The following is a 24,488-nucleotide window of genomic DNA, read 5'->3' as shown; positions in this document are numbered from 1 at the left end:
GGTTATTAAAAATTTTTAAACTACACCCACTAGGGATCTTGCAAACAGTTAGTGGGGTGAAATCGTGATGGTAGTTTCAGCTCTGATTTGGCACAAAGATGCTACTGTTGCTGAGGATTCTAGCCTGTGGTTTTCAAAATTCATTTTAAGTAACATCTTCTGATAATGAGTTTTTATTCATGAAATCAATGTAATGTAAGGTAATTCCAATATAGTAAAAATTATCAATATTTTCCTTTCAGGTTTGTGCTTTCTTCTGCCTTGTGTAGGAAATTCTTTCCTACCTCTCTTAAAAATATTTTTAAAATCTTCTAAAAGTATTAGAATTTACCTTTTCATATTTATGCCTTGATCTACAAGAGCACAGTCCTTATAGTTATCAATTTTTATTTTACTTATTTTGAAGTCATATTATGTGGTGCACACAAATCCAGAATTTATGTGGGGTTTTTTGTTTTTTCTTTTAATTAATTAATTTATTTATTTATTTATTTATTTATTTATTTATTTATTTTAAAGTAAGCTCCATGCCCAGTGTAGGCCTTGAACTCATGACCCTGAGGTCACATGCTCTACCAACTGAGCCAGCGAGGCACCCCCAGAATTTGTTTTTGATGAAGTGACCATAATAATAATTCTTTTTACCCTAAAGCATATGAGATACTTAAGGTACCTGCTAAATGCTATAATAGAGACATCCAGAATACAGTAGCTTAAAAAGTTTATTTCATAGGACGCCTGGGTGGCTCTGTCAATTAAGAGTCTGCCTTCAGCTCAGGTCATGATCCCAGGGTTCTGAGATCGAGCCCCGCATTGGGCTCCTGCTGCGCGGGAAGCCTGCTTCTCCCCCTGCCTGTCTGCTGTTCCCCATGCTTGTGCTCTCTCTCTCTGTCAAATAAATAAGTAAAATTTTTTAAAAAGTTCATTTCTCTTGCATATAAGAATTCAAAGGTAAATGTACAGTTTAGGGTTGGTAGACCGCTGTTCTGTGATTAACTGCTATTGTCAGATAGCACGGGTGACAAGTCTCCTGCGGCAGATGCCTTTTCCAGCCCAAATGGAAGAGGGGAGAGAGAATTAAGAAAAGTTCTGCCTTAACTTAAACACATGACTACAACCTTCTTCAAGAGAGGCTAGAAAATGTGGTTAGCTGGGTGGCCAGTCAGACTCTGAAAGTTCTTCTGGTACAAGGAAGAAGAGAGCAATCTGCTCTTTTAACTAATACTAATATTATTTTTATGTTGGTTAGAGTTTGCATGGTATATCTTTCCTTTGGTGAAGGTTTTGTGATTTGATCCTTTTTCCCTTTTTTACTTGCATCCTATGCTCTCGTATTTCATGAGTTTCTTCTTCAAACTGCACAAAGACAGACTTCAGTCTAGTCTGATAATTTCTGGCAAGCCTTGCTGACAGATTCTGTCTAATTATATATATTGTGACAGCTGATATATATATATATGGATTATTTCTGCTCTCTTATTTTGGCTTTCTATGGTTTCTGTATTTTCTATGATTTTCCACCCTTTTTTCTAGACTTCTTGTGGATTAACTATGATTCTTTTATTTCATTTTCTACCTACTATTTAGAAAGTTTACAATTTATTTTTACTATTTTACCAGTCATGTGTAAAATTTAACATACGTAACATTTAAAAATTAGAATCATTTAGTAAATCTTCCCTCCTAACAAAAACAGGAATCTTAGAAAGCTTTAATTTCAAATATTCTGCCCCATCTTATATGTTCTTGTTCTCCAATATTTCAATTGTTGTATTTTTATTTCTCCAATTCATTAGCATTAATATTATCATTACTGTTGTTTTTGCTATTTTATACAATGTTCCTGATGACTGTTTACAAGTTATAAGTTTACCTTTTATTCTTGCCTTGTAGAAATTTCTTCTGGGATATTTTTCTATTTTCCCTAAGTTTATCTTTTAGTAGTTTCTTTGGTGAGGGTATCAAGATGGTATATGTTCTGGATTTGTTGTTGTTTGTGTTCTTTGGTCTGCATTTGAAAATACCTTTATTTTGCCTTCATTATTCTACTATGGCTTAGATTGGTCTATAATACCAGTTTGACAGTTAATTTCTCTTAATACTTTTAAGTACTTTTAAAATTTACTTTTTGCATTCCACTGTTGCTGTTGAGATGTTTGTTGACAGAACTGTTATCTTTTTTTACAGTAAAAATCTGTCTTGGGGAGCCTGGCTGGCTCAGTAGGTGGAGCATGTGACTCTTGATCTCTGGGTCTTGAATTTGAGCCCCACATTGAGTCTGCAAATTACTTAAAAAAAGAAAAATCTTTAGAAAAAAATCTGTCTTTTCTCTCTCGGCTTTTAGTATCCTCTCTTTATCTTAAGTTTTCTGCAATTTCACTATAATGCATTTGCTTATTTTGGATGGATTTCACTGTTCTTTTCAAATCTAAGGGTTCGTGTCTTTCATAGATCTGAAAATCTTTAGGGATTAGCTCTTCAAAATGCCCCATCTCATTCTTTGTTTTTGCCTTCTAGATCAGTTATATTTCAGATGCCCTCATATATATTTGTCTTAACATTACTCTCACCTGTATGTCCCTGATGGATTCTGGGTAATTTACTTACCTCTCTCTTCTAATCCACAACTTCAGTTTTCAGCTTCATCTGCTGCTTTACCTGTCCATTGCATTGTAATTTTTGTAAGTTTTATTGTTTCTTTTAAAATCTACCTGGTTGTTGTTTTTGTTAAGTAAATGTTTTATTTTGAGACAATTGTAGATTCATAAGCAGTTTAAGAAATAATAGATCTCAAAATTTTTTTATGCAATTTCTCCAATGGTAACAACATCTGGCAAACTACCAGTTATAGTATTATAACCAGGATATTGGCACTGATACAATCCACTGATAGTCAGATTTCCTGCTTTACTTATACTCATTTGTGTATGTGTGTATTTAACTCTACACAATCTTATCATATATGTAGGTTTAAGTATCCATCGCCACAGTCAAGATACAGAACAGTTCCAACACTACAAGGATCCTTGTAATCACACCTACGTCCCTCCCACCTGCCCACCCTCTGTACCCACCACCTTGTCACTAATCTGTTCTCCATTTCTAAAATTTCACCATTTCAAAATGTTACATAAATGGAATCCTACTGTAGGCAACCTCATGGGACTGTTTTTTTTCACTCAGCATACATTCATCCAAACTGTTGCAGTTATCAATATCTCATTCCTTTCATTGCTGAGTATTTCAAGGTATGGAAGTACCATAGTTTGTTTAACCATTCACCATGGAAGGACATCTGGGTTGTTTCCAGTTTGGGTCTATTAAGAATAACGTTGCTATGAAAATTTGTGTACAGTTTCTTGTGTGTGCTTGGTCATTTTTTTTAATTTAAATTCAATTAGCCAACATATAGTACATCATTAGTTTCAGATGTAGTGTTCAGTAATTCATCAGTTGCGTATAACACCCAGCGCTCATCACATCACGACCCCTCTTTAATGTCCCTCACCCGTTTGCCCCATCCCCCCACTGACCTCCCCTTCCACAACCCTCAGTTTGTTTCCCAGAGTCAAGAATCTCTCAAAGTTTTATCTGTTTTCTCATTTCTATTTTTTAAAACATTTTATACATGGCTATAACATATTCTGTATCTAATAATTATATCTGAAGTCCTTGGGAATCTAATTACACTGTTTGTTTCTGATGCTGATTCTGTTTATAGTACCTTGTTTCCTCAAGTGATTGGTAGTTTTTGTTGAGAATTTATTTTGGCAGTTCTTAATATAAGAAATCCATAAGAATGGTTTAGGGGTGGCTTCATCCATAGAGAATTTTCATTTCCTTTACCAGGCTCCCTAGAATGATACAAACCCTAAACCACTTTAAATTTATTTCAGAGACTGGCTTTTCCTAGACCACATAAATGAGGTAAAATATAAGGCTCAAACTCACTGTTCTTATAAAATCTCTACTTTATAATATTCCTTTTCTGGTGGATTTTTTTCCCACCCACTCTTTTCATGAAGAACAGCCTTAAGGACTTTTTCTGGGGGTAAGGGGATGATAGTCCTATTCTCCACCTTCTGCAAGGCCAAGGCCTTCCTCTCATTCATCTGAACATTGAAACCCAAGGGCCTGGATCGCCAGGATCAGCAAATACTCTCAGGATATTTGAAATGGCAGCAATGATTGTCCTTTCCTCTTCATTTCTGGCCCTTGGGTATCTTAACTTTCATATGAACTGAACTATGCATTTAAAAGGATGTTTGTTATAGTTAACTAGTCTTTCATATTACTGGATGTAAAAGTCAAAAGCCTCTAATATACAAAATATGGACAGTAAATCTCCCAAGAGGAAAAAAGATCATACAAGACTTCCCAAACATCTAACTATTCACTCTTCAAATTATTAACTTTTCCCTTTACAATACTCCCCTATGGACTACAGGCCTTATAAAGGACATCTGAAAATTGAAGATGGTGCCAAGCAATGTTATTTATAACACAACTTTCAGATGAGGTAGCTAGGGAAGGTTTTACTAGATGCAGCTTAAGGGCAGGATAAGATGTGAATAGATGAGAAAGTAAGTAAGTCATCTTAGCAGATGACAGTGACATTGTTCAGGTATGGAAAATGTAAGAATTTTGTTCAAGAAACAAGCAGCAGAATAACGAGAAGTTTTCTGTAGATGAGTAGTAGAGTAATAGAAGCAAGGGCTGTATGAACTAATTTGGGAAGTTAAGGAGGGGATTTCCAGGTACACAGGAATGAGAAAGGGACCAGCCAAGTCATCCCAGGGCCAGTAGGATGAGATTTAGGGACAGAAGCAAGAAACTGTATTGTATATTTATGTTAAGTAGAATTTGTTGAGAATGGCACATAGTGAGTTGTGTGTCAAGGTGGAAGAAAACATAATAAAGCTATCACTAGAGAGATTAGGCAAATACCTAAGCCTGGAGGGTTGTATAAACCTCGCTAAGAAGTTTGGAGTTTGATTTTGGATTTTAGGCAATGGGCCTGTAATACTCCATATGGCGTATTTATTTCAATAAGTAGAATATGTCCTTCCTCAGGATACTTTACATGCCACCATATATAGACACAAACCTAGGATAACAATGAAAATAGCACCTCATTGTGCAAGAGATAAATTAGAAAGCTATTATAACAGTCCTGGAGAGGGATCCTAAATGTATGAACTAAAGGAGGAATAGTGAGAATAAGAGAACAGAATGGAAATGTCAAGAGACGGAATTGATAGGACTTGTTTCCATTTGGATATGGGGAATAAAAATACATTCAGATTTCTGGCTTGGTCGACTGGGTAGATGGGATAACAGTCATTAGTATAATATATTCATCAACACACAAGGAAGCTTAGTTTGCAGAGTGGAAGGAAGTTGAATATCTGGGTTTCAAATGCCTCCAGGTTGAAATAACTGTAGGGAAAATAGTGAATACAGATTGAATATATCTGAAGCTCCAAAGACAGACTTGGGGTGATTTAGTAGCATTTTGGTTGAGATTTAATGGCATGTATGACAGAGGAAACTATGAGAAAACCAAGATCTAGTGTGGTCAAGTTGCAACCCTGGAGAATAGCAATATTTAACTACTTGAAAGAGAAAGGGAAGTCAACAAAGGAAATAGCAAAGGAATGTTCTCAGAGTGGGAAGAAAGCAGGAGAAAGTGGTACCTGGAAACCAAGAAAAGAACAAATTTTAAGGAAAAAAACAGGATGATCAACAGAACCAAATACTTCCTACAGAGAAAACAACCAGGATAAGGACTGATCAGATCTATTAGAATTTGCAATTGGGATATGAATTTTGTTAAGGCAAATTCAATGACCTAGTGGGGATGATGGCTAATTGCATTTCACTCCAGACGGAATTGGTGCCATGATCAAATGAAGGGATAAGCACTGAAAGGGAGAGCCCTGCCTCCCTCTAAGAAGAGAAAATGAAGTACGCATAGATACAGGTAGTGTATAGGCAGGCAATTCAAGACGAAGGAGTTCACAGATAGCCTCAATCATATCGGGAGACGGAAGGCAACTCATCTGCTGAGGCTGAGTGAGTAGTGTAGTAGGGGTGGGAGTTTAAGAGGAACGGGGAGATACCATTCCTGGAGATAATTGCTTGGGAAAACGGGAGAGGGAGTTAATCAGGGACACTCCAAATTTAGTATCAAGCAAGGGTTTCACTGAAGTGTAAAGCTATACATTTGTAAAGAGATAACCAATATAGAATTTTTTTTCAGATGTCAGTTATCTTGGTAAAGGAAGGGAGAAGCAGTGGCCATACTGATCCAAGATTGATGGTTTGAAAAGTGGATGGATATGAATTTCAAGGGATGAAGACTTAGCCAATCTAGCAAACCTGGAGTCTCTTTATATCTAATATGTTCAAATTGAATTTAGCATCTGTCGGCCAGCATAGTTCTTCTAAATGCTATCTTAGTGAATAGTTCTATAGCCTCTCAGATATAAGTCATCCTCTATCCCCAATCTCTCTCATACCTTCACATTCAATCCTATCTATTCTGTTTCCTTAATACCACGTCTACATTTTGACTCCACTGTACCTCTGCACAGGTAGCTCCTCAAAGAACCATCCTGCACTCTTTTTCACATCATTCCTACCCATCTTTAATAACTTACTTCATACACCACCCTCCAACCGGAAGCCTTCTCTCAAGTTCCCTTCCCCTCCCTGATCTGGGTTAGGGGCGCTTGAAAGCAGAAAATGCAAGGTGTACCTCTTTCAAAGGACTTAAAACTTTATTACAGTTGACTGTTCTCTTCCCTATAGCCACAAGAATAAGTTCCCTGAAGGCAAGGTTACATCTTTTATTTCAAGCACCCAGTACCTAGCATAGGACTATTTACTCAATTCATGGATAATTGTAAAAGAAAGCACTAAACAGCAAAATAAAAGTAAGAGTCCATATTGTTTAAAATGTCAGGAGATGATCCATAAAGGAGTATGTCAGTGATACAATAATAATTATCATGGATTAAACCGCCATCTTTATCAGTCTTAGGTCTATTATAATAATATAGTCCAAGTACCCCTCCGAATGCTAGGACTACCACTCCTGTCCTGCAGTGGCCACAAGCTGCCCAACTAACTGAAAGAACAGCCTCACCTTCAGCTACAATCGCCCCAGGGAGAAAGAGTGGTATGAAAAAATGCTCTTTGGTCTCTGGAGCCACTGGAGGAAGCTTTCCTGCACACGTTTTGTGATGGTTTCAAAGTAATGACTTAGTAACCCCTGTAACTTAAACATAGTTTTAGGTTATTTTATACTTGTGTTTAAAGAAATAAAATTCCTGGGGTGGCACAGGGTTAAGCATCTGACTCTTGGTTTCAGCTCATGATCTCAGGGTCATGGGATCAAGCTCCACTTCAGGCTCCGTGCACAGTGCGAAGTCTGCTTAGGATTCTCTCTTCCCCTCCCACTGCCCCTCCCCCTGTGCTCGCTCACTCTCACTCTCTCAAATAAATAAATAAATCTATTAAGAAAATTAAAAAAAAAAAAGAAGATTCCTTAGAATCTTATCTCAACAGATGACTCATCATTTTGTTATGAAGAAGAACATTCAAAAGGAAAACAAATGTAGATACAAGCCATGAGTGTTCATGTGATAACAGTATCTTTACTCAAATAAGTAACAGATGCCCTGAGTTCTCCCATGTTTAGCATGTGATTCCAATTCCATAAATGTTCCTTTAGGAATGATTTTAAGCAGACTTATTCCATGTGCATTTCTATGCAAGTTGTTCCTTAAGTAATTGATATAAATTCTTCTTAACATTAATACACTGTCTTGTGATATTTTAACCAATTATAGACTATTGAGACATTCAACGCTTCTTTATTATTAGTAAAATATCTCCACTGTTCTAAAACAATGACCCAAGCAAAATCACGTAAGCAAAATCCTTAACCTCTCTAACAGTTCCTCATCTGTAAAATGAGGATCATAATTCCTGCATTCCAGGATTGCTGGAAGGATTACAGCTAATATATCTCTGTATATAAAGTAACCATCACTATGCTTAGCAAACAATCTACTAATCACAGAAGTTTCTGCTTTTTATTTTCCATAGAATTCTTATTTACTTATTTTAATTTTTTTTATGATTTTATTTTTCTAGAGAGGGAGAGAGAGTGCGCACGCTAGGCTAGCATGTGCATGCACACAGAGGATGGGGCAGAGGGAGAGGCAGAGAATCCCAAGCTGACTCATGCTGAGCGCAGAGCCCCACACGGGATTCAATCTCATAACCCATGAGATCATGACCTGAGCTGAAACTAAGGGATGCTTAATGGACTGAGCCACACAGGCGCCCCTTCCATAGAATTTTTAATCCAATTTAATGTTCTCAAATTTAATATTTGCCATTTAATTTTTTTCATTTTTGTGAAAATATAGATAACACACAGAAGTATTTATCATTCACACACATATTCACATACTTGTGTGGGGGAGTGTCTCTCAAGTATATATTTTTCTGTGTATTATTTGGGGTTATCCACTTTGCTTCTCCATATAGACTTCTGCTGAATTCAACAAAGAAATCAGTTGATTAACTTCACAAATAAATTTTTAAAAAAAAAGGAAATGTCTGTTCCTCTGAAGCCAGAAATATCCTGTGAAGAAGTTATTCTTACAGGGCTAGATTCAGTTGGAATTAGATCTAGCAGAGATAAATGGAGAGATTTTGTTACATATACACTCTATTCAGGTACTTTTCAATTCTTTTCTCCTAGAAATCGTTCTTAGGATTTCCTCAAAATAGATAAGGTGTTTATCGTACTAGGGATCACACCAATTAAACTATGAACTCATATTTTCAGTTTCAAAAGTTGAACTGTCAAAACACTGCAGTTTAATTTCCTTAGCTTAAGTTACAATTCACACATATAAGTGGAGAACAATAATCTCTAAGTTAAAATTTTATCAAAATAAATACTGTGCAGGAAGAGTTAATATATAGCAGGCCTGAGATAGCTATACGTAGAAAGGTCTGCTTTCAGGATTGACCCTTGGCTGGCATCTGTGAACCTAAATTTCTAAAATGTTCCCACAATTCCCTACATGATAAGAGTGGCTCACTGTGCCCAAGCTGTTTGTGCAAACAATATGATTTATGCTGAATACCTGCTTTCCTTCTGAGAGTTTAGAAATTCGGTATGTGCTATGCAATAGGTGCCTATGTGACCAGCTCCAATAATAACCTTGGACACAATCTCTAATGAGCTTCTCCAGTAGATAATATTCACCTGGGTTGTAACAATTCCCTGCTGGAGGAATTAAGCCCTTCCTGTGTGACTCTATAGGAGAGGACTCTTGGAAACTTGCACCTGATGTCCTCCAGACTTTGTCCCATGTGCCTTTTTCTTTTGTTGATTTTGCTTTGTATAATAAATCATAGCTATGAGTACAAATATATACTAATTCCTATTAATCCTCTTAGAAAATCACAGAATCCTGGGGTGATCTGGGGAGCTGCCATAAAATATCTTTAATCAAAATATCTTCGGGCGCCTGGGTGGCTCAGTTGGTTAAGCAACTGCCTTCAGCTCAGGTCGTGATCCTGGAGTCCCAGGATCGAGTCCCACGTCAGGCTCCCTGCTCAGCGGGGAGTCTGCTTCTTCCTTTGACCCTCTCCCCTCTCATGCTCTCTCTCACTCTCTCTCTCTCAAATAAAGAAAATCTTTAAAAAAAAAAAATCTTCTATTTTTTTCTCATTTTTATATTGCCTTTTGTTAACTTCCTTAGGTACACTATTTAAGAATAGAGAAAAGTATAATGAACAGTTAATATAGGTAAATAATTATATAAACTTTGCTATCAGAGAATAATCTCACTAGACGGGGCATGAAAAAAGCTAACAACTATCTAATTATAAACCTCCAAACGTGGTTTTTCTCCTAGAATACAGCCCATTTTTTAAATATAAATTTTAGATTATTTGCAGTAGATTATAGCCTCTTAGGACATTTGTAAATCCTCACCAGGCTACTGGTAATAGTAATTTCTTCTTAGAAATTGATTTCCCTTTGGAGAGTGATAATCAAGCTCAATCATTTTCATTTCAAAATGGAATATAGTAATCAGTTTAAAGATATCTTTTTTTTAGTTTTAGAAAGCATAAACACATTAAACATGTATTCATCCCACAGTATGTCTTCAAATCAAAATCTCCCAAAGTGAGAATTCTGCTCTCTAAATTGTTCTCAAGCACCTCCAGTAGCAGTTCCAATGGGAAAGAAACTTACATTTTTTTGCAGTGTGGGCATTTTGCCAGAGTGTTGAACCTCAGTTCCATCCACTGTAAATAAAAAGAAAAGATTAAAAAGAAAAACAGATGAAAACTATCCAATCTGATAAGATGTTTCTTTTAGTTCAAATGTTACCAGGGATCACAGCAGAAGCAACCCCCTTCTCACGGTTATAGGAGCTTTCCCCCCTCAACACTTCTTCCCCTCCCTTAAAATAAAGTTTGGGATTCTCCTCTGCAACAGTTCCCATGACTTGTCCAAGGTTCTGACGCAATCTAGGTTGCCTTTATAATGAAATCTGAACGTAATGCTGTAATTAGGGTCATTTCTTTCAGTTTTAGGTCTCAGTTCATTCCCAAGGAATAAAAACATATTTCATGGACCTCCAAAGATGTTTTGCCTTTAAATCTTGAGGACTAAGGGTGCCTGGGGAGTTCAGTCAGTTAAGCATCTGCTTTCGGCTCAGGTTATGATCCCAGGGACCTGGGATGGAGCCCTGAGTTGGGCTCCCTGCTCAGCGGTGCGTCTGCTTCTCCCACTTCCTCTGCCCCTATCCTCCACCCCTGCTTATGCTCTCTTGTGCGCTCTTGCTCTCTGTCACAAATAAAATCTTTTTTAAAAAAATCTTGAGGAGTAGCCTTTTAAATATATGGATATTCAAATTCATTACTAAAATGCAACTATTTATAATCTAATTATGTGGGAAACCCACAAAGTAAATAAACTAAACAAATGAGATATAGAGAGAACTCAAGTCAGGCAGCTCTCTCTGTCCTGTCCTTGCTTATTCTATGTAACAAAAAGATACTCTTTCTATGGTGCAAATTTTCTTCCCTTGTGAATGTAGGTAATAGAATGAGCTATCTTCCTTGTTATTGAGATACTTGTAATGGTTTACTGGGTTGTAGATTAAAGTCTTTGAGGGAATGTGCGATATAAATTTAAAATAAATCTTAACCACAAAATGTATATTTAAAAGTGCCTTTTTCATCTTCCATTTTGCTTGCTTTTCTATATTCCTTCTTGCAAAGGGTCTGTTTCCTTTATGGTTTTAGGAGAATTCCTTTTAAGTACTTCAGTTTTATCAACAAAACAACTTTTCTTTTATTAAAATTAATTTTTGTTTAGGATTCCAAATCATTCATGTCTCTTTCCATAACTTTCCAATTCTAGGTATAGTAGGGCTTCAATAAATTATACATATCCAAATGTTTTCCACACAATAGAAGATAACTTTCAGAAAGTATTTGATGCTTAACAGTTTTTTTCTTTTTTAATTTTTAAAAACTATTAACTTAAAAAAAACAAATAAATCTGGGTTTTCCTAGATTTCTCTTTCTTCATTTTTATTTGACACCTCAAAGAAAGTTAGTTAAGCTGGAAATGATCTCTCAGTCACAGTAGGCACAAAGAGTCTCAAGATAAATGGAACTTCACATGAATGTTCACTCTCTTTTCAAAAAAATTATTATTTTTCAACATCTGAGAATGCCAAACCAAGGCTACACTTTTTGTTCAAGCACCAGTAAATCTTTCTTTCATACTTACTTTGTAACAAGTTAATGTATTGCAAAACTTATTCTTAATAGTAAAAATGTCAGAATTAATGTGCTAAACAAAGATTTCTAGAGTTCTACAGAATATTAAGTGAAGAATCCAGAAATCTTACTACCTTTTTTTTTTTTTTTTACAGAGAGAGAACATGGGGGAGGGAAAGAGGGAGAGAGAATCTTAAGCAGGCTCCATGCCCAGCAGCACAACCCTGAGATCATGACCTGAGCCGACATCAAGAGTCAGATGCTTAACTGCCTGAGCCATCCAGGAGCCCCTTTGTTATGTTATTATAATTAGTTTTAGGACAGTTGCTGAACATGTAAAGTCATTTCAAATTTTATTTATAAATAACAAATTTAAGTTCTTCATAGTTAAAAGAACCAAAGTAGTTAAGGAGACAGTTATGAAACCCTTGAGCAAAGAGGAACTCAAAATCCAAGCTTGAAGGCTATATTATGTTAGCATAGGCATTCCAGAATTTTTAATGACCAACCTAAGGAGATGATTTAGTCCAATATTATCATTTAATAGTGCTCTTCATTTCAGCATAGATTATGCATGGTAAATTCAATTATAACTGAAAAACAGCTAAGGCTTTATTATGTAATTAGTAAATCATACAGCCAGCAACCTAACACATCAGGTTTTGTTATCTCCAAGTACTCACTTAAATGCAGCAAACTAAGAAAAGCATCTATTATTAGAAATAATTTTGTCATACTCTATTCAAGTGAATGCAAATATCTTTGCTTGTGAAAGGAAGTTGACTTACTACTGTTCTTTAATCTAAAATGCAGCCTCTGCACTCTTAGAATTTTATTGCCAGAACTTCAATAGGAGAAAAAAACCAAAATTATCTATTTTCTTTATTTTTTAAAGATTTTAGTTATTTCTTTGACAGATAGCGACATAGCAAAAGAGGGAACACAAGCAAGGGGAGTGGGAGAGGGAGAAGCAGGCTTCCCACTGAGCAGGGAGCCCGATGCGGGGCTCGACCCCAGGACCCTGGGATCATGACCTGCGCCGAAGGCAGATGCTTAACAACTGAGCCACCCAGGCTCCCCAAAATTACCTGTTCTCTATCGGAAAGATTAAAGGCAACTTCTCTAAAATTCAATCATTTTTAGTGGAGGTCATCTAATATTTGACTTATTTCTAACCATTCTATGTAACAGATAAACTTAGTTTCCCCAAGATGTATTTTTTTAATCAATCTTAGAAGGCCATAAGAAAGTTATACTGCTAAAAATGAATCATTTAATAGTACCTTACTGGATTTTATTTTTTAATGGACACAATAGGTGACTGGTGTCATTACTTTGAATTATTCACTTTAAAACTATTGTTACTCTCTGCAATGACACCAAACCATATGTCCTGTGTCCAAATAAGGAAAATCTGACCCTGACTGAAGGAACTACACAGGCTCACTTCAGAGCAAAGTTTGAACCATTGTCTATGATTCTGGTACATATTGTAGACTGTTTTTATTAGGGCATGCCAACCCCACAGTCAGGTATTGGTTGACAAAGCATCTGGACCTGCCTTTCATCAGCAAGAGAGAACACCTGCCCCATAGAAATGCAAAATTAAACTCCACTGTTCAGTGTCTTAAAACACTTCTTTATTTTTCATGCAGGGCTAGCTAAAGACTATGTACTCCCTTTATTCTTCTGGAAAATTATTTTCTAAGCAATATCCCTCAAAACATTATTCTGACTAGATGATGTCATCAAAATGGCTTAGAGGTTAAAAAATATTTGTAGGGGTGCCTGAGTGGGTCAGTCAGTTGAGTGTCCAACTCTTGGTTTTGGCTCAGGTCCTGGTCACATGGTCCTAAGATCAAGCCCCACTGCATCAGGCTCTGTGCTCAGTAGGGAGTCCGCCTGGAGATTCTCTCCCTCTGCCCCTCCCCACTCCTAAAATAAATAAATAAATCTTTCTTAAAAAAATGTTTGTAAATACTATATTAAAACTCTTCCTGGATAGTAACAATGATGCATGCTAAAAGTGCTAAAGAATACACCTGTAAAAAAAGATGGTGTTTAGTTTTTTGTTTATCCTAGCAATTCCCAATGACCATGGAACTCTTTATTCACATAACACCTATTATTATCCTATAAAATGAGTGTTCTATTGAATATACTTTGGAAAACACAAATCTAACTTTTCTAAACATCACCCATGGTTCCAGCCAGGCTGTAAAATGAAGAGTATGAATAGAGTGGATTCATAGTAAATTTAACTTTAGCATTATAACATTGATATATTAGAGGATGATATAAACAGAATGTTGTTGAGGACACAGTCCATTATATTGTTCTTTTATCTTAATCCATGGAAATAATTTTTTCAGGTCACAGTATTCCAATAAACCCTCTCCTATGTGATCTTTTTTAAAAAATCATGAATATCTTTTAATAGATCATGTTTTCCTCTATTCAAAGACTCTAGAAGTCTCACAGCTAAAATCCAGACTAATTTTAACTGCAGAATTAAATATTATGCATATTTATATTCTTATGTATGACTTATCATGTTTTTCTGCCCTTTTCTTCATTGTTCCTGATCTTTTCATATTTCCTTTTCAATGTCATTGAACTTCATAACTTGTCTCAGTTGTTTCTATGCCTTGTAAGGCAAGGCTGAAACAAGGTAGAGAAAAAGTAAATGAATCCTAATAGTTAAAAGCCTGAAGGACAAAGAACATACTACAAAGGATATAAGACTATTTGTGATCGGCATAATAATAAGGATAAGGCAAAGTTCTTGAGTCAGAATTAAGAGATCTGTGGTCTATTTATTCTTTATGACACTGAATATCTCTCATTAATCTGAAACTCTCAAAAGTAATAGCCACCCCATAGGTATGTACTGTGCTCCCCTAATCACCAAAATCTTTGTTTTCTAAAAATTTTTAAATCATCTTTAAATACCATATATTAATCCAAAACAGGCTTTTCTGCTAAAGAATTAAAGTTTTTAATCATATATACTGTGCTAATATGCTAATATGATTCACTTGCCTACACTAAATATTAAGTAAATAAGAGTTAGTTTTAGAAGTTAGTCTCTGGAATGCACATTACTTTAGTAATTTTCTCCTAGGGTGAAAAGATCTAAATGCATAAATTTAAAGTAATAGAAACCATGTCACATACATATCTTTTAATCTCTCAATTTGGATCATTCTCTAGAATTCACTGCCAGATGATCTCAAAAAATTAAATATGAACTCTTTAATGTCTTTGATTTTCTTTTTTTCCTCATTCCCTTATCTACCCTATTGTCAGTATGTCAATTCTCTCTGAAAATCTTTATGCTATTCCCAACCATCATCTTCACTTTTCTGGATAATAAAAGCCAAACATCTAGTCTTGCTCCTCTGCAGGCTTGCCCTGATGCAATCCATTCTATACATAGCACTCTTATATACAGAATTACCTATAAAGCTCTACTAAGCTTTCCATTACTCTGAGAATAATGTCACTTCCTCTAGGCCAGGTAATTCTGTGTGTGCACTAAGAACACTCTGTTATTTACTACTGTAGTCTAAACACATTTCATGTAATTCTTGTTTTAATTGTCTTTCTTCTCCAATTAGATTAGAAAACTCCATGAGGGCAGGAAATGTGCCTTCCTGTTTTCCCAGCATGTAGCCCAATGCCTGATATGCACTCAGTATATGTTTTTGAACATATGAAATCAGCTCACTTATTTGGTGGCTATAAGATTATCCATGGCAAGGATTTAGAATACAAAATATAACTGAGCAAAATGTAAATGTAAGGTAATTATGGAGGGAAGCTCTCTGAAGTAAATTGAAAAGAAATCTGTTTTGAAGATTTTAAAATGGTATTTCAAAATATAATTTGTTCACATATAAGAAAGAAAATAATAAATATATTTAATATATATTTAACTTAGTCAAATCACTTGATACCTATCAAAACCTACAGTCTATTACCCTACAATAAAGCAGTATAACCTCACTCCATGCGGCTGCATCTGGGAGGCTACTGGAGTATGTTGGCCCCGTTTGAGGAGAGCAGTGGGGTGGTTCCATGCGGGATGCCATGGGGCCAGTGGTCCCAGACCTTGGAGGTGTTCACTGAAGTTCAGGTGCCACGAGGCACTCGCGCCCAAGACAGCCAGTATGGCCTGCAGAGGTGGCACGTGGCACTCGCCCTGCGTGGTCGCGAGATCATTAAGGGCAAGCTCTTTGATTCTACAACAGCTGATGAGGGAGCATGGACTTACTTTGGAGGACAGAAAATGGTCCATATTGTTCTTACAAAGACAAAAAAAGATGCAGCAAATTGTTGGACTTCTCTTCTAGAATCTGAATATGCAACTGATCCTTGGGTGTAAGACCAAATGCAGAGAAAACTTACATTAGAGAGATTCCAGAAAGAAAATCCTGGTTTTGACTTCAGTGGAGCAGAAATCTCAGGAAACTATACTAAAGGTGGAACAGATTTCTCAGATCTTGAGAAATAACCACTACTTTTTTTTTGCTGCATTCTGTGATCCCAGCAGATGTTGCCAACTTAATCAAAGGAACAGATTATGTGATGGAAGGAAAATGTGGATACCTGCAGTTAACAAATTGCAAAATATCTTTAACTATGGTTCTAAAAATTGCATTCAAATATGACGTACGTAGGAAACATCTTAAATACTGCGGAAACTATTCTACTGATAGAGAGTAACATTTTTTGGACTTGTGTTTTTGCTCAGCATGAAGTTTCATATGCTGTATTTTACTAATTTCATATTTAACCTATATTTTTAATACAAAAAAAATGAGGGTATAGATCATGCAAAATGACTGGGTACCTTCAGGGACAATTAAATTTTTCTTTCAGTAAGTGTAATGCAGTAATGTTCAATAAACTTTCCTAAATAGGAAAAAAAAAAAAAAAAGGCATATATAGTAATTTTCAAAAAGAAGTTTGTTAACTATTCCCACAAGCTATATCTAATTTATGTACTCAGTCACTGATTTAATCAATAAAACATAAATGTAAGGAAGATTTATCTTCTCCTACTAGATTGGAAAAATCCTAGCAATTTTGATTAAATGTAGTAAATCAGATAGATGCATGCATTTTCATTTCCTTTCCCAAACTTGACTAAAATGATAGGAAATGAATTTAAAAATGTATACTACTATAAGGATAAAGAGGAGAAATGGCCTCCAATTTTTGAACACTGGAAAGTTAATGGAGACTTGGCAGCTGACTTAGTGAAAGGGATGCTGAAAGTTTAGGGCTGTCTGCAGAGAGCTATGTCAATGTAAAGCTATTCACACTGAAGAAAGGCAGAGCGATGCAGCTCTTGGGGCTACTACGCGCTTTCCAAGGTGGGGCTGGGAGTAGTGACACAAACAGCACTATAGGCTATAAACTCTTCCCTACACACCACAAAACCAGAAAGCCCTCTCTCCCCAGTACGTGCAAGAAAAGAAGGATTTATTCTGAAAAGAAACTGGACTAGAAAGCTTATGAACTTAGAAACACCAGACATAGCAAAAGGCAAAAATAAAACATTCTAAAAAGGGGGGTGCCTGGGTGGCTCAGTCACTAAGCGTCTGCCTTCGGCTCAGGTCATGATCCTAGGGTCCTGGGATCGAGCCCCGCATCGGGCTCCCTGCTCCGCGGGAAGCCTGCTTCTCCCTCTCCCACTCCCCCTGCTTGTGTTCCCTCTCTCGCTGTGTCTCTCTCTGTCAAATAAATAAATAAAAATCTTTTAAAAAAAAACCCATTCTAAAAAGGAATTAAGTTAAAGTCTGCGGTTTGAACAGTGGATGAGACCCTCTCCTCATTACCTTTCTTAACTCCTAAATGCTGTCTCCCAGGCATATCACTCACAAGAAACCAGAGGACTGTTCCCCAGAGAAACTTGCCCTCAAAGAAGACTTCTTGATACTAAGTTATTCAAAAAATGAGAAAAGGGAGAAGAAAAAGAAATGGAAGAAGAAGAAGGAGGAGGAGAGAGAGAAGGAAGGAAGGAAAGAAGAAGCTTCACTCCCGCTGTATGAATAGAGCTTCCAATCAGTGCTGACCCTCAAATATAAATGAACTCTTCAGTAAAATCTCTATCACTAAAAAAAAAAAAAAAAAGTGGGGAGAAAACAGAGACAAGGCATAAAGAACAATACCTCAGAAAAAAAACAGAATTAATAGTTTCAGAAAGATGCCATAGAGAAGAGAATGTTCTTTAGAAAAAGAAAAAAATTAACCAGAGAACATAGGAAAACTCTTCAAAATTAAAAATTAAGTTAAATAATCCGAAATTAAAATTTTGCATTAAGTTTAGAAGACATAGCTGAGTAAGTTTCCCAGTAGGCAAAAGAAAAAGGCAAAACTAAAAAGAAAATGTTTAAAAAAAAAAAAGGAAGAAGGAAAGGAAAGGAAAGAGGAAAGAAGAAAGTAAAGGGAAAGGGAAAGGGAAAGGGGAGGGGAGGGAAGGGGAGGGGAGGGGAGGGAAGGGGAGGGGAGGAAGGGAAGGGAAGGGAAGGGAAGGGAAAAGGGAAGGGAAAAGGGAAGGGACAAGGAAAAGGAAAAGGAAAAGAAAGAAAAAGAAAAAGAAAAAAAGAAAAAGAAAAAGAAATAGTGTGGACTCTAAAGGACCTACTGAGTACCCAGACAATGAGTTCAAACATATTCTCCCTAAGACACATCATTTTAAAAAAATTTTTTAATTTGAGTATAGTTGCCATACAACGTCACATTAGTTTCAAGTGAACAACATAGTGATTCGACTATATGTTATGCCATGCTCAGCACAAGTGTAGCTCCCATCTGTTACACAACACTGTTACAATCTCATCGGCTCTATTCCCTATGCTGTGCCTTTTATTCCATGACTTACTCACTCCATAACTGGAAGCCTGTGTCTCCCACTCCCCTTCACCACTCACCCCACTACACCCCTCCCCTCTGGAAGCTATAAGTTGGTTCTCTGTATTTATGGGTCTGTTTCTGCTTTTTATTTGTTTGACATTTGTTTTGTTTTTTAGATTCCACATATAAGTGAAGTCATATGTTTGTCTTTCTCTGTCTGACTTATTTCACTAAGCATAACACCCTCAAGGTCCATCCATGTTTCCACAAATGGCAGGTCTCATCCTTTTTATAGTTGTGTAATAGTCCTCTGTGTGTGCATGTGTGTGTGTGTGTGTGTGTGTGTGAGAATGATATCTCCTTTATCCATTCTAAGACACATTCTAATGCAATTTGAGAGCACTGGAGAAAATGAAAGAAGAGAGGAAAAGAGGAAAAGTCAGATAGAAAGGACATAGAATCAGAGCAGCAGTTGAATTTCTCAACAACAACGGAGAAAAGCCTTTTAAATTTTTGAGAGGAAACAATTAGCAAACTATAATTCTACATCTGGACAAACTATAAAGTAAATGTGAGATCAGATTAAAAACTATTTAAGAGGGATGCCTGGGTGGTTCAGTCAGTTAAGCGTCTGCCTTCGGCTGAGGTCGTGATCCCAGGGTCCTGAGATCGAGTCCCACATCGGGCTCCCTGCTCCGTGGGAGTCTGCGTCTCCTTATGCCTGCCGTTCCCCCTGCTTGTGCTCTGTATCTCTCTGACAAAATCTTAAAAAAAAAAAAAAAAACTATTTAAGAGGGGTGCCTCAGTTGGTTGAGTATCTGGGTGCCTCAGTCGGTTGAGTATCTGCCTTCAGCTCAGGTCATGATCTCAGGGTCCTGGGATCGAGCCCCGCATCTGGCTCCCTGCTCTGCGGGGAGCCTGCTTCTCCCTCTCACCCTGTTTGTGCTCTCTCGCTCTTTCTCTCAAATAAATAAATAAACAAAATCTTTAAAAATAAAAATAAAAACTATTTAAGAAGTAAAACTCTATTGGGCGCCTGGGTGGCTCAGTTGGTTAAGCGACTGCCTTCGGCTCAGGTCATGATCCTGGAGTCCCGGGATCAAGTCCCACATCGGGCTCCCTGCTCAGCAGGGGGTCTGCTTCTCCCTCTGACCCTCTTCCCTCTGTGCTCTCTGTCTCTCATTCTCTCTCTCAAATAAATAAATAAAATCTTTAAAAAAAAAAAAAAAAAAAAGAAGTAAAACTCTGTCAAATTTATTTCCTTGCATCTTTTCTCAGAAAGCTAAGAAAGGATGTGCTACACCAAAATGAAGGAATAAACCAAAAACTGTGAGGATGACACAAGATCCGAAACAGGAAAAGGAAAAAGGATTTCCTAGGATAATGATGAAGAGAAATTCCATGATGGCAGCTGTGTAGCAGGAAACCTCAGTAATAGATTCCCTGATGTGTCTGACTATATTGATAGTAATTTTATAGTTCTTTAAAAGAGTATGGGAAGAACTAATGATTTGTACATAGACAATTAAACAAATTCAAAAGGAGGAGAGACAATTATTCTTTTTTTTAAGTAATCTCTATTTTCAATGTGGGGTTCGAACTCATAACCCAGAAATCAGGATTTGGGTGCTCTACTGACTGGGTAGACCACCAGCCAAGCACCCCAAAAGGAGGACAGACAATTAACAAATTCAAAAAATTTTGAAAGACCATACGGTACTGAAATATAGTACCCTACTTGGCTCAGCTGTGAACATAATTTACCTAATCATAAAAAAGGTAAACACTAAGTATTAATTGAATTAAAATATTAAAATTCTACTTGGATCATAGAGTTGAGAGAAGGACAATGATTGGGGGAAAGGGTGTTATGAGTGCTAAATCCTCAACCTGCATTGTACAGAGTAATAGGTAATATCTAAAACTGCCTAATCAAAAAGAAAAAAGGATAAGCAAACAATTTAAACACATGTAGGTAAATCCCAGGAGGACAGCTGAAAGAGTTCGGGGGATGGTATTTAGGGATGACCACTATTTTCCCTATAAGCTTTATAATCCTATTTGACATTGAAATTACGTACATGAATTACTCTACTAAAAATAAAAATTAGAAGGAAAAAAAGCAAATCATCTACACTTTCTTAAACGGGTTCATCTCTTAGTTTATCCCAAGACAGCAGATCTTGCAGTGGAAGACCATTGTGACCTCAGCCCTGCCCATGCTCACACTCTGGAAGTTTTCATTAATACTTAGGTTCTAAGGAAAATTTGTTGTCTCCTATGATGGCTGAATAACAAAAGAAAATCTTCCTGACAGAGTAAAGCATTATGAAATCAACTTTTAAAAATCAAACTTAGGGTTAAAGTTAAAAGCAGTAAAACAAGAACTCCTGTAGCTTTTGCTTATATCTAACTACTTACACCTTCTTATTTTTTTTTTCCAAGTAGTTTATCTAATTATAGACACCAGAGTTAATTCCCTTTACTCCAAGTTTAATTTTTTAAAAATCAGAAAAAAATTGGTAAATTATAATAAGAATTTGTCTTGAATCTAGAAACCACAAAGCAGGGCCACCACATGAGACTATGCACTTTGTTTTCTGCTGAGGAGGTGACAGTAAAGCTTAGATTCACCCACTCACCAAGCCAAGACACCCATGTTGCTAAGTTCAGAAGGAAAGGGCACTGTTTCCCATTAGTCTACCCAGAGAGGCCCCTTTTTGCAAATGAGCCAGTCAGAGGATCCACCTCTTATCTAATTCACAAAAGATGCAGGACATCCTAGCTGAACCTGTGATTAACTGTCTTTCTTAAAAAGGCTTTCTTTTAATCGTCTGGTTAATTTGCACTTGGATAAAACTAGAAGAGCATGAGCAGTGGTCAAATCTATGTGATCATGACCTACATTTACAGACTGATGCCACTATGACAAATATGTGGTTACTTACCAGGAATGTGTTTCCGCAATGCCCACACACGACCCTTGTACCTTCTGGCTGGACTGGCAGTGCAGGCTGAGCTGGCTGTTCTTCAGAAATAAGCATTACTGGGCTAAGGTTAATTATGCGTCTACTGTGGAGAGAGAAAGCAAACAACTTCATTATCCCACAAATGCACTAAGGGCAAAACCTGTAATATATGGCATAGCATTGAAAATAGATTATACTTGTTTTATAAACTGTCAGGTTTGAAGCCAAATTCACAGAAAGTAGCAGCAATTTTGAAAGCAAAAAAAAAATGACAGTTTTTTAATATTTGTGATGGAAACCATATATTATGGTGTTGGTTCTAATCAATGGCCTTGGGAACCATTTAACTGCTATTTCCAAGTTCCTACAAGTTCAAATTAGAAATTTTTTACCATTCCCTATCTAGGAAGACAAGTTGAGTTTGGTGGAGGACTACACAAGTTAAAATATTCTGCATCAGCAAATATGTGTGTGCCATGAAGGTACCAAAGTGCTGAGTCACAGCCAAATTTCTCTGGGTAGGCTGGTATTCTTTGATGTCTATTTAACCAGAGTTGGACAAAAAGGAAAATGGGAGGTTTCTTTTCTGTCTATTCCATCAGATGGGGTTTCAAATGATTCATTTAATGGTCAAAAAGCCAGAAATCACAGAAAAAACACAGTGAAAGTCTAGATATACTTCTATCTAGGCGCATCTATAATGGCATTTATCAAATAGTTCCAGAATTTATTGCATAGATTATGTTCAGCAAAGACTCATATAGCACACAGTGAGGTACACAGTGATGACTAAAACATTTGCAGGTTAAGATGAATTAAATCAAAAGTAAACTAGGTGGTTACTTTTGGGTTTTTATTTCTTTTTCTTTGAAACATATTTATTTGAATTGATCTTAATCACTATATGTGTGTGTGTATGTGTGTGTGTGTATTACAGTTGGGTGTCACCTCCCTTCACTGATAGAACAGATGTCTAAAATGGCTTGCAAATAGTGTTCTTGGAAACACCTTTACTGCAATTGTTTAAACACCTGACTGCACGAATTACAGAATGGGTTTATTCTATTCACTCAGATAACACTTGTCTGCAGGTTGCAACTAGAGATCTTATAAATACCCTTATTGCAAGTGTTCTTAATAACTTCACTGGATATATAACAATGGGGATAAGTGGTTACTTTTAAATAAGTTTAAGGAGTCACAATTTATTAGAGTGCATTAAATACTTATATAACATCAAGAAAACTTTCACTGCTCATTCAAGAATATTATATCTTATGAATACTTGTGACCATTAATTTCAAACTAATCACATCATTCCGTTTAACAAAGAAAAAATAATAATCTAGGTCCTGTAATTGAGGACAAAGGTTATTTAGAACAAAGCCTGGCACATAATGAGCCTTTAATAAGTACTTGTTGGATGAACAAATGAATGAATAAATGAATGATGAATCTTTATCTCTTACCAGTTAGGTCTCGGACATCCTATTCGCCGAGATGTGTCCTTACAAATGAGGAGACAATTACAAGGGCATCTAACATATTTCTTCCCTGTTGGGGGGTTTTTGATTGGCTAGATAAGGGAAGAAAATGCAAACACAGCAAATTAACCAAAGGACAGATTGCCAAAGCTTATTTGTATATAAAAAGGAAATGATTCCTTAAAAACTTCGGCTCCCCATAGTGGTACCAAGGTACAGGTTAAGGAAAAGTGCATCATAAGTGGTTTTAAATAGCTCAAATGTTGGCAAGCACTCTATGAAATTTTGGGGCTGCCGAGATGCAATTGTGAAGGGCATATTTCAAAATTAGTTTGCAGTGCCCTTTTAATATGAGAAGAAAATTTAAGTTCACAAGAATTGTTTTCCTTTAAAGTTTTAAGACCAAAGCCAACTATCTGTCCTATCAGGTGCAAATATTCACTAAAGGTTCTTACACCTGTTTGGGAAGAGCAAACACATTAGGAATAGTGGACAAAGAGGAGTATATAACAAATTTGAACTTTTCTTTACTGCCTAGAATATAAGAAGGGATTAATTTTATTACATCTTTTAACTTAAAAAATAAACAACTTGCAATAACTCTTAATGTTACCATTTTTTAAACTTTACAGTAAATTTAAAAGCAAGAATAAACACCAAAAAAAAAAAAAACCAAAACACTCCTTTAAATAAGGACTTAGCAGGGCGCCTGGGTGGCTCAGTTGGTTAAGCGTCTACCTTCGGCTCAGGTTATGATCCCAGAGTCCTGGGATCGAGCCCCACATCAGGCTCCCTGCTCGCAGGAAGCCTGCTTCTCCCTCTCCCTCTGCTGCTCCCCCTGCTTGTGCTCTCGCTCTCTCTCTCTGTCAAATAAATAAAAAATCTTTAAAAAAATAAAATAAATAAATAAGGACTTAGGCTTGTTAGAGTAAATAACCCATGAAGCAATGAGAGGACTAGATCATCATTCCTGGGCATGCCTACCAAAAATGTATAGCTTGAATCCAATTATTAGGGAATATCAGACAAACCCAAAATGAGGAACATTGTACAAAACACCTTGCCTGTACTCTTGGAAAATGTCAAGGCAATCAAAGACAAAGAAAGACTACATTTCAGATTAAGGGATATTAAAGAGACATACTGATATCCAAATACAACATGGAACTCTGGATTGACTCCTGGACCATATTGTTGTTTTTTTGTGTTTTTTTTTTTTTTTTTAATGGAACCATTGAGCAAATATGAATTAGGTCCAAAGATCAGATAATAGCCATTGTATTAATGTTAATTTCCTGCATTTGATCATTGTACTGTGATTATATAAGTGAATGTCTTT

The 24,488-nt window shown here is 36.4% G+C and overlaps 1 protein-coding gene and 1 pseudogene across 2 annotated transcripts in view; one reads left to right on the top strand and one right to left on the bottom strand.

Moving 5' to 3' along the window:
- Nucleotides 1-24,488, bottom strand: part of PIP4P2 (phosphatidylinositol-4,5-bisphosphate 4-phosphatase 2) — a 56,295-nt gene that overhangs the window by 5,880 nt on the left and 25,927 nt on the right. For both annotated transcript variants that reach the window (XM_036102979.2, XM_036102980.2), the window contains 3 exons: nt 23,135-23,241; nt 21,645-21,768; nt 10,292-10,344 (listed from right to left, as the gene is read on the bottom strand). In XM_036102979.2, the coding sequence (XP_035958872.1) occupies nt 10,292-10,344; nt 21,645-21,768; nt 23,135-23,241 (284 nt within the window). The remainder of the gene's footprint in view (nt 1-10,291; nt 10,345-21,644; nt 21,769-23,134; nt 23,242-24,488) is intronic.
- On the top strand, nt 15,875-16,371 carry LOC118542605 (nudC domain-containing protein 2 pseudogene; annotated as a pseudogene).

This window comes from Halichoerus grypus, chromosome 5 (assembly GCF_964656455.1).
Source record: "Halichoerus grypus chromosome 5, mHalGry1.hap1.1, whole genome shotgun sequence".
NCBI classification, from domain to species: Eukaryota; Metazoa; Chordata; class Mammalia; order Carnivora; family Phocidae; genus Halichoerus; species Halichoerus grypus.
This window is presented reverse-complemented; position numbering and strand designations above follow the sequence as displayed.